The 20702-nt window shown below is 38.7% G+C and overlaps 1 protein-coding gene across 10 annotated transcripts in view; it reads left to right on the forward strand.

Annotated features, from left to right (window-relative positions):
* Positions 1 to 20702, forward strand: part of NAALADL2 (N-acetylated alpha-linked acidic dipeptidase like 2) — a 1274580-nt gene that overhangs the window by 426718 nt on the left and 827160 nt on the right. For all 10 annotated transcript variants that reach the window (XM_086394834.1, XM_086394828.1, XM_086394854.1 and 7 more), the window contains one exon: positions 2388 to 2889. In XM_086394834.1, coding sequence (XP_086250960.1) covers positions 2396 to 2889 — 494 coding nt within the window. In that variant the 5' untranslated portion in view covers positions 2388 to 2395. The remainder of the gene's footprint in view (positions 1 to 2387; positions 2890 to 20702) is intronic.

Raw genomic sequence — 20702 nt, forward strand, 5'->3', positions numbered from 1 at the left:
TATGTCTTGTCTTCTATATTATCTAACTGATTTTATTTCTTTCAACAATCCTTGACTCTCCTCCCTCCTCCAATATAAGAAATGGCCCTTTAAACCCATACGGCCTATATGACCCAAATTGGTGCTTTACGTTCGCTATCTCAGTTAATTCTATTGACAGTACTATGAGGTTTATGTTACCATCATGCCCGTTTCACAAATGAAGACCCTGAGTTGCAGAGAAGGTAAGCCTTTTGGCCACGATTACCCTTTCTTAGCTTTTTCTCCAGCTCAGGCTCTTGTGCTCCCTCCCCTGTCATAGCACGCCAGTCTGGGTTTATCAAGTGCTCCATGTACCATGCACTCGTGTTCATCTGTGTGTTTTTATGTTTCACCCCCGCCTAGCTGCTCTCCTCTCACACCCCTTGTCTGCCCTAGTTTAACTTCTCCCTTCTCTCCAGTAGTACTCCTCTCTTCTCTCCAGTTAGAAAGAACTTCAACAGAGAGTCATTTCCCACATTTCCTGCTAGAATCCATCACCACTGAGTCTCCCTTGCATTTTTGCATTTGTTATGTGACTGACTTGTTTGTTCAAAGGTCTGTTGTTCTTTTTGAATCGTTCCCTGCTTGAGGAATAGGGACCCATTCATCTTCGTTTTCACTGCCTATTCCAGTACCTGACATATATTAGATACTCATCTTTATTGAGTCAGCCTGTACAAGACTAAATCCTAGAAGATATGGTAGCAGATGAGAAATTTAATCGGAGTTAAACTTTTTATATTGTAAAGTTAATACTTAATGGTACTTGAACTGTCTTAAACATTCAGGATGTTTTAATGTATATGGAAACCTGCCAGCCAGGATTGAAATTGTATATACCCATAATTCTGTACATAATGCCACTCTTTCATGAAGTCTTTGTACCTTTTTCATTAGAGTTCACTTGTTCACAACTGGCCCTAAGGCATTTGGGAAATCAGTTGTCGGCTGTGTTCTATTTTTCACCCATCACAGTGGTGCACATAGAAAAAATCATAAAACATAGTGAGAGACCTTAGAATCCAGCTGGGATGACAAATCTAATACACAGAAAATTTAAGTATAAATACTCTTAATCTGCAACCACAATACACCAGTGTGTTACTGAATACAGACTGAAGACCACTTGTAGTTAATTAGCCCAGTTATCCTAATACCACTCTGCAGGACACAGCAAACTGTCATCCAGAACTGTGTAGGGGAGAAAAGTCTCCATCTGCCACTCTGTAGCAAGGTTATGAAACTAAACCCTCCTATCCTGGCAAAAGGCTTCCTTGTTTGGATAGATGCCATCCCAGACTTTATTTAAAGTTCAGCTAGCCAGGCCAATTCATGTCACTAATCCCAGGGAACATGTTAGCTTTCTATGGTAGTGTCAAGGTTTTCCAATCATTTTGATAACTCATGAGTAGGCAAAACACCATATTTTGCTTCTTGAATTTCTATAGAGGTGCTACTTCATTTTACTGTTTTCATTCTTACCTTGAACTTACATTTTTAAAATGAGCTCTGGTAATGTAACTGATCCCAGGGTCTTCCCCCTATTCCCACCTCATCTTAACTTAAAAAGTCACAGCATTATTGCTTCTGTTCTCAGTTTTTCTTAAAAGTGACCTTGAAAAACAAGTTTAAACTTTTTCTTCATTGCATACATTATCTTTAATGCAGTTGTGCATCTGAGTTTTATTCTGAGCTTCAGAGGAATTGTGTGTGTGTACATATTATGTTTTCTCATAGTTTTGCATCAAGTGCCTTCTATTTTTATATATTGTCTTTTCTCCTGTAGTAAACATCAACAGCACAGTATAAGATTAAATTATTATTGAATGATTTTCTTTAGGGAGGCTTCCCCAGTGGCTCAGCAGTAACGAATCTGACTGCCAGTTCAGGAGATGCAAGAGATGCGGGTTTGATTCCTGGGTTGGGAAGATCCCCTGAAAGAGGAAATGACAACCCACTCCAATATTTTTGCCTGGAAAATCCTATGGACAGAGAAGCCTGGAGGGCTACAGTCCATGGGGTCCCAAAGAGTTGAACATGACTGAGCATGCATGCATGCACTTATGCATACTACAGGAATGATGTATTTCCCCTACTCATAATCATTACAATTTTCTAAACAGCTAATTTGGATTGGGAAGATTGCCCCAGAGGAAGGCATGGCAACTCAATCCAGTATTCTTGCCTGGAGAATCCCATGGACAGAAGAGATTGGCAAGCTGTAGTCCATAAGGATCTCAAAGAGTTAGAACGTGATATGACTGAAGCTGAAATGACTTAGAACGTGATATAGATTACTTGTTTTCACCTTGGAGGTTGTCTTTGTTGGTTTATTTTTAGAAAATATACTTTTCTTATTTTCACAGGTAAAAAGATGGCCTATCAGAAGGTCAATGCAGATCAAAGAGCTCCAGGACATTCACAGTACTTAGACAATGATGACCTCCAAGCCACTGCACTTGACTTAGAGTGGGACATGGAAAAGGAACTGGAAGAGCCTGGTTTTGACCAGTTCCAGCTAAATAGTGCTGAGAATCAGAATCTGGAAAATTCAGAGACTGCAGACCTCAATCTTGATCCCATTCAACCAGCAACTTCACCCAAAGGAAGGTTTCAGAGACTTCAAGAAGAATCTGACTATGTGACCCATTATACAAGATCTGCACCAAAGAGCAACCCCTGCAACTTTTGCCGCCTTTTAAAAATATTTTGCACGGCAATCATTTTATTTATTTCTGGAATCTTGATAGGCTATTACTCACATAAAAATTGCCCTTCAAATGCTACATCTTCAGGAACACTTGATCTTCATTTATACCAGGAGATTCTCAAGACAATCCAAGGAGAAGATATTAAGAAGTCTTTCAGGTAGGTGTGCAAAAAATGGATGTTGGTGGGATGCATCTCCTGGGAAAGAGGTCTTACAGGGAATATCCTACTGGTGATGTTTCCATGGTTTAAAGTTAGTCTTGCAAGCTGAGAGACATAACTTACCAATAACCCCTTCACGGAGGGGGATGCATGGTTTCAGATTTATGATACTATAATACAAATTTATGACGTTGCTTTGATAATCAATGATAAGAACCATAACCACTGCAGAGACTAAAAGACTTGAGCCACTATATTTTCTCCCTCTTGGGAAATCCCAGGTAGGGCAAATTGGGATGCAAAGATTGCTGGATGTACATGTAATAAAAACTAGTGCATTAGCCATATGATTGAAATTTTTAATGACATCAGAATAAAATAAATGTGCTTTATGAACTGAAATAACTGTCAGGAGCTAAGGCAAACACTGGTAGTATTTGATCCACTGCATCACTGAGCTTCCCAATGAGTATTTTTATTGAAACACATTGGGTTCCATGTATCAGGCAGTTGTAAAAGGTCATCTCTCTTTTAAGGTAAGTCTGCCTATGACCTCTTTAGCCAGAATGTGTTATTTATAAGTTAAATGATAAAATATTTTTATCAGGCTTTAATTCTGAGTTCTTGGGAAAAGCTCCACTCAAATCATATGACAAATGGGTAAGTTAAATTTTATTGCTTATCCTATCATTAACATATATGTTGAATTGTAAAGGGTTTCCTAGTTGACGTATTTAGAGAGGTGAGGAACTGGAAGGGAAGATTAATTATTAGTGTTCACTTGGGTCTTCCATACTTGGTAATAAAGACTAAACCTAAGTGAAACGTATTTGTTGTGTGTAGATAGTTGAGAGAAAGGGATATTAAGTCATAAGGATATTCCTTTTGGGTTACACCAACTTATTACCATTAATATGTTAGCACATATGCATTTCTAGGGATCTTCTAGGGAGCATGCCCACTGCAGATGCATCATTTAATCTATGTAGAGACATATCACACTGATGTTGGTGAAATATAATTCTGTCTGAACATCACACGACTCATGATCATTTGTTTTCTGTGTCCCTCTATGTCTCTGTCAAATGAAGAAACTAACAACTTCCATGGTATTTCTCAATGTCAATTACTTATAGTGAATCGAGTGAAAGATACAACATTGTCTTACAATGAGTGATTGTATCAATTAGGATCCAACCACAGCAGAAAACTCCCTGAATATTTAAAAGAGAGGGCATTTAAAATAGGGAAATAATTTCAACAGAGCTGAAAAACTGAGAAGCCGATTTGGGGACACTGAGACAGCCAACAGATGAACAGAAGAATAGAGTCATTACTAAACCTAGGCTGGAGAAACAGAGTGAGTTGGGGAAACTCAGTGGAAGTTGGAACTTTCTGCATACACAAATGGGTTGGTGGGGGACATAACCTCACCCAGAGGCACCACTGAAAGCAGAGTGAGAAGTACCACGGCTTCGCTCTTCCTTCTGCCCTCCTCCCAGTTATCTGTTGGTTGGCTGAACCCAGCAGGAAGGCTGTTGATTCAGTTCAGTTCAGCCACTCAGTCATGTCCAACTCTTTGTGACCCCATGGACTGCAGCACACCAGGCTTCCCTGTCCATCACCAACTTCTGGAGCTTGCTCAAACTCATGTCCTTCGAGTCGGTGATACCATCCAACCATCTCATCCTCTGTCATCCCCAGTTCCTGCCTTCAATAGTTCCCAGCATCAGGGTCTTTGCCAATGAGTCAATTTTTTTCATCACGTGGCCAAAGCATTGGAGCCCACAAAAATAGTCTGTCACTGTTTCCACTGTTTCCACTTCTATTTGCCTTGAAGTGATAGGTCCAGATGCCATGATCTTAGTTTTCTGAATGTTGAGTTTTAAGCCAACTTTTTCACTCTCCTCTTTCACTTTAATCAAGAGGCTCTTTAGTTCCTTTCCACTTTCTCCCTCCCTGGAAATCGAAAGGTTAGGACGCTGTGCTTTTACTGCTGAAGAAGTGAAGTGAAGTGAAGTCGCCCAGTTGTGTCAGACTCTTTCCACTTTCTAATTATGCCTAATATTGTATCTTTTTTAATGAAAGGGAATTATTATTTCCCCTTCTTATAAGTGAAATATAGACAGAAAATTAGAAAAAAATAAAGTATACGCTCATAATCTTACCACTTTACTCCCATAATTTTATTCTTTCTATCTTATCCTATCAAGCAGCAAAATTGCATTGTACCATGTATATTTTTTGACTTCTGCTTTTGAATTTTTTCCACTTACAGTATAGTGAGAACCATTTTCAAACCAATAAACACAGAATTGAGTCATGACATTAAAATGTTGCTGGTGTTCCCTTATGTAGAGGACATGAATTTATTGAACCTGTTCTTTACAAATGTACATTTAGGTTGTACCTACATTTTCATACATAAGTGTGTGTATTTAATTATTCCCTTCTGATAAATTCCTGGAAGCAGATCACAGATTCAGAGAGTTTAAATTTGTTTAGTTGTTTGCTTTGTGTTACCAAATTGCCTTGTAGGACTGCCGACCTTCTAGGTCCTCGTTACTTTTTGTTTTGATAGGCCAAAAATAGTGTTGACAAACTTTTATATCTTAATTGACCACTTGTAGTTCTTTTTTGCATGTATGAACTACTTTTATAATTTAAAAGTTTATATTTACTGAATGTTGTAGTAGTGAAATAGTCTATTACTTCATATATGGTGTCCCATTTTTCTGAATTTCATTTAGTTGATGTATTTTATTTGTTAACAAATAAAAATGAAATGAACAATAAGAAAAATTCTTAGGTTTTTAAAATATCTGCATTATTTGGACAGAGGCAATATTTTTCATTATTCTCTGGCTTATTACAAGTAATTAGCCAGGAGTTAAAAGTTATACTGTGAAATGATCTTTACAAACATTAAATAAAATACCATATTTTCTTAGCTGCTGATTAACTCTTTAGAAGTTTAGGACATGTATAAATTATCATCAGTTATTTCTCCTCTGACCCCGCAGCTCGTGCCTAGCTCTCTCTCTTGAGATATATATATATATGTATATGTGTGTGTGTGTGTATGTATACATATATATATATTTACTGTTATAATTTTAAAATGCCAGGTTTGAGGATGATGCTATAAGCAATTATTCTCTGGTCTCGAGCTGCACTTTCCAGACATCTTCCTGCTCTTCCTCTGTCTTGAATTATATTTTAGCCTGTCTTTTGTGTGTGTGTGTGTGTGTGTTCCTATCCAATTTTAGTATTAGAGGGAATGAGAGCAGGAAGGTTGGGAAATATGAAGAAGGCAGTAAAGCAAATGGCATTTGAATTGGAGAAAAACATGTAAATGTATTTAAGCAGTGCACATAATTCAATTTATGCAAATGACAGCAGAATGAATTTAACAGTAATAGAGTGATGGTTCCTAAAGAAAGTAATTAGCTATTCTATCACTGATCTCTCCAGATAGCAAGTGCATATTGTCTCAAATTTAATCACAGAAGGAATACAAAGGATAAGATTTATTTAATTATCCATAATATTTTATTACTCTGGACTTTAGATAAAGCAACTGCTTCACTCAGTTTCTCAGTGTTATGTAGAGTGACATTAATTCCCTTAACTTACTGGCTCAACTCACAGGTGAAAGCTCATGCCTTTCACAATCCTTAGGCCTTTGGCAGGAGCAAGAGCAGCACCCACCAAGAGGATGAATGAGGATTATTGACAGAGGGTCTTTGAAGCAAAGGACACCTTCTTAATCCTAGGCAACCTTTGAGGGTGCCTCAATGAAAGCCTGAGTACTAACCACTGGACTTCCAGGGAATCCCTATAATCCCCTTTTTTGATCTCCCACCAGTTGAGTTCTTTCTCTCTTTCCCTGCAATAATCAGTACTTTATTTTCTCTCTTTCTGTTGACATAAACCACCTTCTATCTTGCAGGAGAGAAAGAACTGTGAGTATGGCCCAGTCCTTAGGTCATAGTATGTGGTCACTCAGTAAATCTTTATTGCAGGAGACAATGTACCCAAAATATAGACCTTCTTATAAAGCCTTCACTTCTATGTGTATGTTCATTTTTTAAAAGAAAATAACATATACTTTTGACTCTTTATGTATATTACTGAAATTCAAAATTATGTATATGTGTGTATATATATATATATAAAATCTTTGACTTTTTAATGTATATACATTCTTATACATATGCTAAAAAGTTGATTTTAACGGTAGCAGATTTTCTTTTCTCTAATGAAAACATGTGCTGTGTGTCTGCTGCATTCCAAGCAGTCTGCCAATCACTCGACAGTTTTTAATGGTATTCTGTTTAATCTAGAGAGCATTTCCTTTCTATAAAGAAGAAATGCAAGTAAACATTGCACAGAAAGATATTTCTATGATCACAGGTTTGGTGGAGGTGCAAAGTAGATTCCCTGACAGATCTTTTCGTGCTCTGCCAGTGTCAGGATGGGTTGTCTCAGGCTAGGGCCAGTTCAGCTGGAAGTCATGCTTTCTTCCTTTTTAATGTTGAAGTAGAATCAAAGGATTCTCCCTCTACCCTCTCTCCTTCTCTCAGTCCTATCCCTTATCTCTTGCCCTCTTCCTGCTCTCTACACACTCCACACTCAATTATTTTATATTCGAAGTTACATACTACAATTAGGTTACTTACTTTCCTAGTAAGCACATTTTCTTTATCTTTTTCACTAAATCTGTCTCTGATATGAAACACCAGGAATGAATTAGATTGTTAAGGATCAAGATAAAGGAAGTCTTAGTTTTTCAAATTTGATTTTTTCTTAATGGGAGGAATGTATTTTACATAAAGATAGGACTCTTTTTCAGTGACAGTCAGCGAAATATTTTTGTCATATATACCAAGATCATCTGTGCTTACTGGCTGCCTATCCTGAAAACTGCTCAACCTTAAGGCTTATCACATTTTTTCTTATATCTTTCCTACATTGACTATAATAGGCTTTTTCATCCATTCACTTATTGATCTTATTCATTCCAAAAAAAGGAACAAGATCAGTCAGATATAGTGCAAGGGAAAAATAAACCTTTTCCTCTGAGGATAATGTATGTCAGTTTCCTGTGGATTCACTTGACTTCCTGACACTCTTGCAATAGAAAAGTTGGTAATGATCACATTCAATGGAGTGAAGTATAGTTAAACACGGAAAGGTTGGGAACCGATTACACATTTCTTTCTTTCATGTCCCTTTTTAATGTCAATAAAATAAGATTCAAATAACCTACATGGATGGCCCTTTGAAATTTGCAATTTGAAAATCTCAATCCATGCTTTAGAAATTAGGCAATATATTTGACAATTGCAGCTAAAAACATTAATCCCATAATCTCATCAGTGTAATTTATAGAAGAAATTTAAAGTAGATAATTTAAAAGACGTAATTTTGTCAACTGGTTCCAAATTGAGAAAGGAGTACATCAAGGCTGTATATTGTCACCCTGCTTATTTAACTTATATGCAAAGTACATAATGCAAAACGCCAGGCTGGATAAAGCAAAAGCTGGAATTGAGATTGCCAGGAGAAATATCAATAGCCTCAGATATGCAGATAATACCACCCTATGGCAGAAGAACTAAGAGTTTCTTGATGAAAGTGAAAGAGGAGAGTGAAAAAGTTGGCTTAAAATTCAACGTTCAGAAAACTAAGTTCATGACTTCTGCTCCCATCACTTAATGGCAAATAGATGGGGAAACAATGGAAACAGTGACAGACCTATTTTGGGGGGCTCCACAATCACTGAAGATGGTGACTGCAGCCATGAAATTAAAGATGCTTGCTCCTTGGAAGAAAAGATATGACAAACAAAGGTCCATCTAGTCAAGGCTATGGTTTTTCCAGTGGTCATGTATGGATGTGAGAGTTGGACTATAAAGAAAGCAGAGCACTGAAGAATTGATGCTTTTGAACTGTGGTGTTGGAGAAGACTCTTGAGAGTCCCTTGAACTGCAAGGAGATCCAACCAGTCCATCTTAATGGAGATCAGTCCTGGGTGTTCATTGGAAGGACTGATGTTGAAACTGAAACTCCAATACTTTGGTCACCTGATGTGAAGAGCTGACTCACTTGAAAAGACCTTGATGCTGGGAAAGATTGAGGGCAGGAGGAGAAGGGGACAACAGAGGATGAGATGGTTAGATGGCATCACCGACTCGATGGACGTGGGTTTGGGTGGACTCCAGGAGTTGATGATGGACAGGGAGGCCTAGCATGCTGTGATTCATGGGTTGCAGAGTCAGACGTGACTGAGTGACTGAACTGAACTGAACCAAGACGGCATATTAAAAAGCAGAGACATTGCTTTGCCAGTAAAGGTCCGTCTAGTCAAAGCTTTGTTTTTTCCAGTAATGTATGGATGTGAGAATTGGACTATAAAGGAAGCTGAGCACTGTAGAATTGATGCTTTTGAACTGTTGTGTTGAAGAAGACTATTGAGAGTTCCTTGGACTTCAAGGAGATCCAACCAGCCCATCCTGAAGGAGATCAGTCCTGGGTGTTCATTGGAAGGACTGATGTTTAAGCTCAAGCTCCAATACTTTGGCCACCTGATGTGAAGAACTGACTCATTGGAAAATACCTTGATGCCTGGAAAGATTGAAGGCAGGAAGAGAAGGGGATGATAGAGGATGAGATGGTTGGATGGCATCACCGACTTGATGGACATGAGTCTGAGTAAGCTTGAATAGTTGGTGATGGACAGGGAAGCCTGGTGTGCTGCTGTCCTTTGGGGTCACAAAGAGTTGGACATGACTGAGCAACTGAAGTGAACTGAATTTTGTAAACATTGCATATTTTATTGCAGTCACCTAATTTTTTTTAAAATGGATATTTCTAGCTAATGGGAGAGAAAGTAAAGTTGGTTGGTAATGCAGATATTTAAAAATGGATGATGAAAGCTTCCTCTCCACTGCCCCTATCTTGGGAAACTAACAAAATGGATAGGTGAATTTCTTTCCCAAATGTTAGATGTTTATATAACTACAGTTTGATGGTTATTTTTATATATCAACTTGGCTAGGCCACAGTGCACAGATGTTTGGTCAAACACTATTGTAGATATTTCTGTGAAAGTGTTTTGTTTTATTTTAAATGAGATTAACATCTAAATCAGTAGACTTTGAGTAAAGCAGATTATCTTTAATAATGTGGATGGGTTTCAACCAATCAGTTGAAGGCCTTAATAGAAAAACACTGACCTCTTTGGAAGAAGAGGGAGTTCTACCATCACACTGATTACCTTTGAACTTGAACTGCAATGCTTCTCTGAGTCTCCAGCCTAGTGGTCTACTCTCTAAATTTTGAGCTTGCCAAGCTTCCACAATTGCATAAGCTGACTCCTTTAAATAGATATCTCCCTCCTTCCCTCCCTCCCCCTCCCTTTCCCTGTCTCTCTCTCTCTCTATATATATATGTGTGTGTGTGTGTGTGTGTGTGTGTGTGTGTGTGTGTGTGTATACACACATACATACATACATCCTTGTCCTCTTTCTCTGGAGAACCCTAACTAGTAATACATGCAGATTTAGGAAACTTAAATAAACCAATGCAATTTGCCTGGGAATTTTTCACTCTAAAATAATTTAGTCAGTCTTTAGGATTAAACTGAATAATATGGAAAATTTAATTTTTAAAAGCCCATGATCATCACTATACTTATTTTATTAATCTGATATCTTATTTTTAATAATGTAATAATAAATTTATAGGATAGAATTTGAAATTACATTCTAAGTGTCTACCAAGTATTTAAAATATTTTAAAAATGCTTTATTTCCTCAACTTATTAAATTTGGTGGTATGAAAATGTAGTCAACTCCCAAAGCAAAAATGCATCTTCCAAATTTTACAAAGAGTCATTCTTATCTGGAAAAAAATGGCATTGAAATTCCCTTCCCTTTCATTGTAACTGGAGCAAATATATTAAATTTTATATGCCTGATTTGGGAAATCAGTTTCTGTCTTCAATAACTGATTGTGTGTTATAGCTGGGTCCTTTACAAATGAAGTGCACTTCTATTGCTTAAAAATTGCTTTCCTGTGCAACATGATGTAGTGATGAATTAAATCCAAATGAGTCTTATATTAGTAGTGTCATAATATGTAACTCGTCCCCTGTGGAACTTTTTTTTTTTTTTTTATCTCATACAAGGCAAGCTAATGTCTTCCTCTCATGACTCACTTCTCAGAAGGGTGTGCAGCTTTCAGTATTAGAAATAAGGAAAACTATAATTTAAGATCAAATTACCTTTTTATAAACTCTTTAAATCACAGAGAACATATTATCATGTCCCCAAATATGCAAATCAAACTCTGATAGAACAAGAAACAAAAGAAGTCATTCCAGTTCTGTGGAGTACATTTCCATCTGTGAGAGAAAAATGAAACTGCACATTTTTCTCTGAAGAGAAATGTGTGCAGGTGGCTTTTACCTTCAATAAAAATAAAATCAGTGTGGGTGTTTTCTATTTCTTCACTCAAGTTTCATCATATTAACTCTATTCTGTAGGGAACAATTTGTAAGATCATCTTGTACCAATATTGTAGTTCAAGCTGCTACATATTTTTAAAAGGTCTAATTTATTAGCCTGATAATTTTTGTAATTTGATTGAAACATCAGAAATTATCTTATAGCTGCTTTCAGTGTGTCTGGGTGGCAGAATGTAACTGGTTATTTCAGAATACTCTTGCTATTCACATGAGCAAAGCACAACGGAAGAAAAAATGTTTGTTTCAGCCCAGAGGGGCAGCCAAGATATTAATAAACTGTATCAGATTTTCATAGGCTGTGGGTTTTTCTCTTGGCCAAACCTTTACACATTTTTTTCTGCATCTTGCTCTTGTGAGCCATAGCTGGGTGTGAGTCACTTGCTGCTGGCATGCCACATAATAGAGATCTGAGCCTTCCTTCTGCCATTCTTATTTAGAGAAACTAAATTCCCATTCAATCTGTTTGTCCTGGTTCAAATTTTAAAATTATGTTTCAAAGACTTTAAATTATACACAAAGGTAAGCGTATGATATATTTATATAGAAAAGTGCTAACGAGTTAGAAGCATTGCTGAAGCTATACATTGTTGTAGGGAAAGGAGACACTTCACCTTTCTAATTTAAGGGTTTGTATTGTTCTAATAAAATTTATATTCCATTAAAAAATTACACCTGATGGGCTATCATCAAAATCTTATTCAAGGTGCCTTTTAACATCACTGCATTTCTTTATGCATGTATTTATTTAATAACTATTTCTTATGGGCCTATTGTGTGCTGGGTTAGCACCGAAATGATGAACAAGACTACAGGATATCTGCATTTATGGTGTTTATGTTCCCACTGGCCAGAGGGAACCAATGGGAACATAGTTGTTCAGTCAGCTAAGCATAATGACACAAAATGATGCATTGTAGTCAGTAGAAAGGGAAGGAGGGAGAGATTGACTAATTTGCAAAGGTCTCTAGGGGTTAATTTTGAATGAAGTGGTCCATTCAGTTTCAAGTGGACACTTGCTGTGTTCCTGGAGGGTGGGCCAGGCCAGTTCCTCTGGACCTTTACCCTGGGATGTCCATGGGGCTATAGATTGCTTAGCAGATTTTTGGTGGAGCCTGTCGGTCCTCCTTGCTTCCATGGAACTCTTTTCCCTGCTGATTTATTTGCTGTTTACCACTATCTTTGCAAATAAACAACAAAAAATATAAAACTAACCCACTTGTAAAGAGTGAGTTCAGTAGGAAGCAGCAAATGGGAAGAGATGGTGACTTCTGATGACCCTTAAATTTCTATTTATTTGCAATATCCAACTCAGAATTTAATTCTAAATAAGAAACACTGCTCCACTGCTGTGTCTCCTTAAATTTACTGAAGAAAGGGTCACTTACTTAAAGTTCTGCTCTTCTTCCCCAAATAGCCTCATTTCTAAGGACTGCCTCATTACTCATGGTTGTTTCTGTTTAGTTTTTTTCCACTAACTCCACATTACACAATAAGTAAAATCTTTCTTACAGCTGCCTTATTCTGAAATGATCATTCTAAGAATGATTTGTTAACCATGGATTCTTTAGCTGTTAGTTCTTGTTTAATCAGTTATAATCTTTTGAAAGAGTTGCAGTTTGCTAATTATGTGTAGTTATGGTCTGACACTCAGTGGTGCATGTTAGCTGTTTAAGGCTGCAGGCAGTATCAGTGAGAGTGCTGCTTTACAGACAAGAAAATTAAAATATATTGAAGTAAATTTTCTTAACATCTATATATGTTGCAGCTGAGTCCTTCATATGAACAGGAACAGGGTATCAAAAGGTTTCCTATTATAGTATTTTTGGTGGAAAAATGTGACCCTTTTAGCAGGAAATGTCCAGAAGAAATCGGGACCAGAGGATTTGAAAAGTCTCAAGGTGTGGGTTCTCAGAATTGAGAAAGTAGCAGCTTTGGAGTAGCCACACATATAGAGAAGATAGTGATTGCTGCTAGCAATGTTCATGCTAGAAATAAACATCTTTTCCTCTGCTGGGAATAAGGGCAAATGGAATGACAGATAGTATTGGTATTAAGTATTGCTACAATAATAGTTGAGCAAACTCCAGGAGATGGTGAAGGACAGCGAAGCCTGGCTTGCTGCAGTACATGGGGTTGCAAAGAGTCAGACACGACTTGGCAACTGAACAACAACCATCATTAAGCAGGAAAAAGAAATTTAGCCATTGGGAGGATGCCACTTGAAAAATAATTTGCTGACTGGTTGGAGGAGAAGCTGTGAAAATGACACAGAATGACCCAAAAAAAAAAAAAGGAAAACTAGACTACAATTTGAAGTAAGAGAAACAAGATGACAATCACTAACAAAACAAATTAAGTTTTCCTTCTGCCAGCTGAATTAAGAGAAGGTTTCTAAATTAGAAACCTGGGTTATAAAATAACCCAGCAAGGAAATGCTACCATGAGAAACTGGAATAGAAAATTCTTAGAAGGGAAGAGAAGAGGATACAGTGGAAGCTAATGGGAGAAAGAGGCAACAACAGAGACTTTGAGAAATGGCAGCTCAGCTGTTCTGATCCAAGAAAGCTCTGCTCCCATATTCTGTGTTGGCTGTGTACAAGTCCTGGGAAGAAGAATGAAGGTTCATCCATGGAAAATTTATCCAGCATGAGTGGAAGTGAAGTGAGCATCTGAAGAGGAACCTAGAGAAGCCTGCAAAACTTAGCAGCAAACCAAACATACTTCTAGGTCTCATTTGGCCTTGACATATTGACCAGGATTTCCCAGAATGTATATCTAAGCTGCACACTCAATGTTGATAGAGGTCATGCAGTGTTTTTCTGCAGATGAAACTATTTAATACAAATTTGTCGTAGGAGTATGTATGTCTAGTGTTTCTGAAATCAGAGTGATAAGAAATAGGAATATGTACCTACAGCTACTGTTGAATTCAATACTGACTCAAATGCTCCAGTATCAACCTTGATTCTTTCTAGGCAGGTACTAATAGTTTATTTGGGAAAATAATAAAGACTTGGGTTTCCATCTGCTCCTGAGTTAGTTTACCTTGAAGCAGTTTCTCACAACTCAGCTGTTGTCCACAGATAACTTTAGTACAGGTCACTCCTGGAACACGTAGACTCAGGAGTCTTATGATTCAGTGCCACCAACTTCTGCAGTCAGGCTGTTTGGAAAAGGTAAATTGAGGACATTTCACACATATTGTTGTTCTCTGTAGTGCCAATACTGCATTTCTGTAACCTCCATACCACTGAAGACATGAAGTCAGGGGGATTTATAGCACAGCAATGCAAACAACTTGGAAATGGATTTGGAATCAGTCTGCATCGGATCAAATCCCAGCTCTACTATATTCAGCTGTATGATCTTGAGGAATTTCTTAAACTTATAACACAGTTTTCCTCATTTATAAAATGTAGGTGATAGTTGTCCCAATTTCATATCAGTTAAGTTCAGTAGCTCAGTCATGTCCGACTCTTCACGACCCCATGGACCACAGCACACCAGGCCTCCCTGTCCACCAACTCCTGAAGTTTACTCAGACTCATATCCATCAAGTCGGTGATGCCATCTAACCATCTCATCCTCTGTCATCTCCTTCTCATCCTGCCTTCAATCTTCCCCAACATCAGGGTCTTTTCAAATGAGTCAGCTCTTTGCATCAGGTAGCCAAACTATTGGAGTTTCAGCTTCAACATCAGTCCTTCCAATGAATATTCAGGACTAATTTCCCTTAGGATAGACTGGTTGGATCTCCTTGCAGTCCAAGGGACTCAAGAGTCTTCTTCAACTTCTTCAGTTGAAAAGCATCAATTCTTTGGCATTCAGCTTTCTTTATAGTCCAACTCTCACATCCATACATGACTACTGGAAAAACCATAGCCTTGGCTAGATGGACCTTTGTTGGCAAAGTAATGTCTTTTCTTTTTAATATGCTGTCTAGGTTGGTCATAACTTTTCTTCCAAGGCGTAAGAGTCTTTTAATTTAATGACTGCACTCACCATCTGCAGTGCTTTTAAAGGGATATAAAAAAGTACTTAGGGATTAGCATGTAAAACACATAATTTTAATTTGTTTAAAAATTTTTTTGGCTGCATTAGATTGTAGCTGAAGCATGTGGGCTTGTGGTAAATGGGCTCCAGAGTTCAGAGGTTGAGGTGCTCAGGTTTAGTTGCCCCATGGCATGTGGGATCTTAGTTCCTCCACCAGGAATTGAACTGTGTCCCCTGCATTGGAAGGCAGATTCTTAACCACTGAACCACCAGGGACATCCCTAAAACACAGTATCATCTATTTTTTATTGCTGTTATTTTTGTTAGTAAAAAGTCTTCAGCCATTCTCCAGTGGTAATTTCTCATTGACCACCATCCTTCACAGGCTCTTTTTTTTGGAGTGTAGCCCAACCTGTGTCTGTTCTCTACTTCTCTCCTCTTCTGTCAACTTGATGTTCACATTCATGTTATTTTTTTTTCTTCTTCCAAGTCATGGCCGTCAGTCTTGCCTTTGATATTTTAAGTATTTCATCCAAGAATTTCAATGTCAGCCAAAATAATGCATACTGTATGCAGTGCCTGATCATATTTGCTAATAAAACTTATTCCACCTTAGAAATAAAATATCTTGGCTCTCAACAGGGAGAAGTCTAGCCTCCCTACTGAAAACTACATTCTTTAGGATGACAGCAGTAGGCACAGAAGAAGAAGCAGCCCATTTTTGTTAAAAATAAAATACTGTAAAGAGTAAAGAAGTAAGGATAATCTCATGAGGAATTTTGGAGCAAAGTTGGTTAGAAGTTGGTTCTGATATAATGATAAATTATCAATGATTTCTGAGTAGGAGAATACAAGTCCAGAAGTACCTTTTCTTATGATCACTTTCTGAAGCACGAGTTGGACACAGGAAGGGACTGGAAATAAGAAGGACAGTGCAGAGATGGCTATAGGTGTCACTTTCACAGTAAATACTTAATGTTCATCAGGTGCATAATCAATGAGCTATGTGTTGGTGGAGAATCAGTGAAGAGGTATACTGCCGGGGACCAGCCCTGGCTGATCCAGGGTATTCGAAGGAGAGACGGCATAGGCGAGGATCAGGATACAATAGCTTCAATTAGATATTAATTAAAGATATAAAGAGTAATAGAATGAGGATAGCTCAGTAGGAAAATTCAGTGGAGAAAAGAGGCTGAGTAGCTTGGTTTATGCGGGAGACCAATAAAACTTCAAGACAAGAAGTTTGGACCACTTACGTAGGCCGCAGGCATCCTTCCGTTCTCCCGAAGGAGAGGAGACACTGAGGCCTCCCCGGTCGGATCTTAGAAGCCCAGGCATAATTAGTAAGCATGGTGGGTTCCGCGCTCCAGATGGAGACTCAGCCAGAATGAGAGAGAGAGCGACATGGGGAGACCAGTATTTCGAGAAACTGATCCCAATTCTTTATTTTCCATGGTCTACTTTTATACACTGAGATGTTATGCAAAAGTCACACGGGGTCAGCAGTCCTGACTTTTATCAAAGTCAGGTGCTTCATACAAATGTATACAGAGGTCTTAGGGGTGTTACATCATCTTCTGGCCAGGGGGGCCTGCTGACAATTTACGACCCTCTCCTTGTGACAGCGGTCAGTCAACCAGGACACTTATTTCTCCAGGGCTGATTATTCTCAAAACAGACACCACCCAAATAAAGTTACGTTCCTATAGGGTGAGGGTGTAGTGGGTTTTAGTTAAGGAAAGAATTTACTTAGCCTAAGGTCTAACGTGATTAATATCAAAGGTTAATACTTATTTCTTCTATATATTCATTAATGTGTGTAAGGGCAGGGGATGTGGAGACTTAGCAACAAACATTGGCTCAACAAATGAAAAACCCTTCACCAATACAATTTCTAATCAGCCCATTATACTTATGCTAATAGTTTTCTAACTTTTCTAAGGAACCTGTTTTTAGAAGGTTTAAAGCATCTTGTGCCTCTCACGGTTGGGAGGCTGTGAGCAATCACATGTGGCCGGACGAGCCTGTCAGGCAGGCTAGAGAACCTTCAGAGGAGTTTGTAGGTTAAAACATTCTTATCACGCCCAGGAATTATTATTAACTGGAGCTCTAGGTTAACTCCTTCTCCAAAAGAGGTGGTGGGGGACAGCCCCCTGTAAAGTCAGAGGTGTAGGTGAGAGCACAAAGTAGTAAAGTAGGCAGGCTCTGGTTATGGGGGTAGATGCTCGAGGAGTTCCAGGGGGACTCCTGAGGCTCGATCCCGCCTTTGTGTATGTCGAGCCTCCTTCCTCATGACCTTTGTCACGGGCGGAGTACCTCACTCTGGCCCCCAACAGTATACAAGTGCTAAAATGCTGAAGTGAGAACCATGATATACAAATCTGATTTTATATCTCCTGTCCAGTGTTGATACAAACTAAAATTCTCAGGCTTTGAGACTAAAACCTCTGTATCAGTTCTTTTTGCCAAGACTTCTTGCCATGTCTCAGGTTTTACTGAGCTGCCAAGTGAACACATCAGTCTGGATTTGTTGCATGGCAACTTGCAGAAGACATGAGACCCCTGGATCAAAGATGAACGATTGTTTATTATAGCATAGTAAGCAGCCTAAGCATTATGCTTGCATGAGTTCTTTGAGAACAGTTTCCCACAGGGTGATGAAAAGAGGGTTAATGGACACCAGAACATGGTGTGGTTGCATCACAGAAGAGAAACACTGGGGAGTAGTCACACGTGTGAAGTAAACACTATATTTATCTTAACAAAGCTGTGAATGGACCTGACTTTTTCTCTGGGAGAAACACTGTATATTCCAAGGCTGTTTGCTGTGTACTTGCCCCTAGATGATAATGCTGAGTAAAGGCAGCCTGTGCCTCTTGTCATAAGATGCACAGAAATGTGAAAGTGTCATCGTTGATTCGAGCTGTCAGGCTTTAGTAAGTTGCCTGGGCTTCCCCGATGGCTCAGACAGTAAAAAAATCTTCCTGCAATGCGGAAGACCTGGGTTTGATCCCTGCATTGGGAAGATTCCCTGGAGGAGGTATATGGCAACCCACTCCAGTACTCTTGCCTGGAGAATCCCGATGGACAGAGGTGCCTGGTGGGCTACAGGGCATTGGGTCACAGAGAGTCGAACACGACTGAGCACTAAGCACACAGTAAGTCACCTGGATATATTAAACATCTGCTTAATATATCAGTAGGTAGGTAGGAATCAGTACAGTAGGTAGGAATGGAATTCTCAGAGGAATATAATGTAGTTTATGATTGCAAAGAGCTTGAAATCTTGGTGAAGGATAAAGAGAAAAATATGTCCCAATAGAAGCTGACTGTTATAATTGCAGTAAAACAGATATAGACAAAGTGTCATTAGGAGAAGAAAGATTCTCATTAGAGGAGTATTAAATCACACAGGTGTGGCAGTAGTTCTTTTCAACAGTTGAATTTAGCTTCACAGCAAAAATAAACTCTGATATATCAAACTAAACCTGAGAGAGAACCCAGGCAGCCTGGAGGGGTTATGGATATGGCTAGATGGAAATGGGATTTTGACAGAGTACTCTCCTTAGTCTATGGGCTTCCTGATACCATTAGACCAACATGAATCTAACTAATTTATATTTCATTGTTCTCAGTGGATATTTATTTTATAAAGGTATACTAAACATGTAAGTGTTAATACTCTTAGAGTTACTTCAGGCATTGAAAAACTAACTAGCTATGCTTTATGATACTCTGATATGGCATTACTAATCATGTGGCAATTAAACACAGGAAAGCAGAATGTTAGAACTTAGTAGACTTTCTAGAATATGCTATACACCCTAAACTGTTTAGCCATGGTTGGAATGTCACAATAGTGCATTGGAATTTAGAAATTCATAGAATGAAAATGTCTGCCTAAAACTGGAGGAGATTTTGATGTTATTCACTATGTGGTGTTTGGTGAGGCAAGAGGCTTAGACTAATTTTAATATACAAACAATGAGAAAATCTCAAAGCAGATGTATATGGCCATAGTAGTAATTCATTTCAACCCATTCAAATCAGAAAACTTTTCATAGTTGTCCTTTCTTTTAATAATTAGTTAATCAGGGACACACTGATCTGTGTCTCTTCCCAAACTTTTATAATAAACTAAAATGGGTTCTTGACCCATTTTAAAGCATCTATCAGGTCAAATCAGATCAGTCACTCAGTCGTGTCCGACTCTTTGCGACCCCATGAATTGCAGTACGCCAGGCCTCCCTGTCCATCACCAACTCCTGGAGTTCACTCAGACTCACGTCCATCGAGTCAGTGATGCCATCCAGCCATCTCATCCTCTGTTGTCCCCTTCTCCTCTTGCCCCCAATCCCTCCCAGCATCAGTGTCTTTTCCAATGAGTCAACTCTTCGCATGAGGTGGCCAAAGTACTGGAGTTTCAGCTTTAGCATCATTCCTTCCAAAGAAATCCCAGGGCTGATCTCCTTCAGAATGGACTGGTTGGATCTCCTGGGGACTCTCAAGAGTCTTCTCCAACACCACAGTTCAAAAGCATCAATTCTTTGGCGCTCAGCCTTCTTCACAGTCCAACTCTTACATCCATACACGACCACTGGAAAAACCATAGCCTTGACTAGACGAACCTTTGTTGGCATAGTAATGTCTCTGCTTTTGAATGTGCTGTCTAGGTTGGTCATAACTTTCCTTCCAAGGAGTAAGCGTCTTTTAATTTCATGGCTGCAGTCACCATCCGCAGTGATTTTGGAGCCCCCCAAAATAAAGTCTGACACTGTTTCCACTGTTTCTCCATCCATTTCCCATGAAGTGATGGGACCAGATGCCATGATCTTCATTTTCTGAATGTGGAGCTTTAAGCCAACTTTTTCACTCCCCACTTTCACTTTCATCAAGAGGCTTTTGAGTTCCTCTTCACTTTCTGCCATAAGGGTGGTGTCATCTGCATATCTGAGGTTATTGATATTTCTCCCAGCAATCTTGATTCCAGCTTGTGTTTCTTCCAGTCCAGCGTTTCTCATGATGTACTCTGCATATAAGTTAAATAAACAGGGTGACAATATACAGCCTTGACATACTCCTTTTCCTATTTGGAACCAGTCTGTTGTTCCATGTCCAGTTTTAACTGTTGCTTCCTGACCTGCATACAGATTTCTCAAGAGGCAGATCGGGTGGTCTGGTATTCCCATCTCTTTCAGAATTTTCCGCAGTTTATTGTGATCCACACAGCCAAAGGCTTTGGCATAGTCAAGAAAGCAGAAATAGATGTTTTTATGGAACTCTC

The sequence above is a fragment of the Bos grunniens genome, chromosome 1 (genome assembly GCF_055505025.1).
Source record: "Bos grunniens cultivar Pamir isolate PY7600 chromosome 1, Bosgru_T2T1.0, whole genome shotgun sequence".
NCBI lineage: Eukaryota > Metazoa > Chordata > Mammalia > Artiodactyla > Bovidae > Bos > Bos grunniens.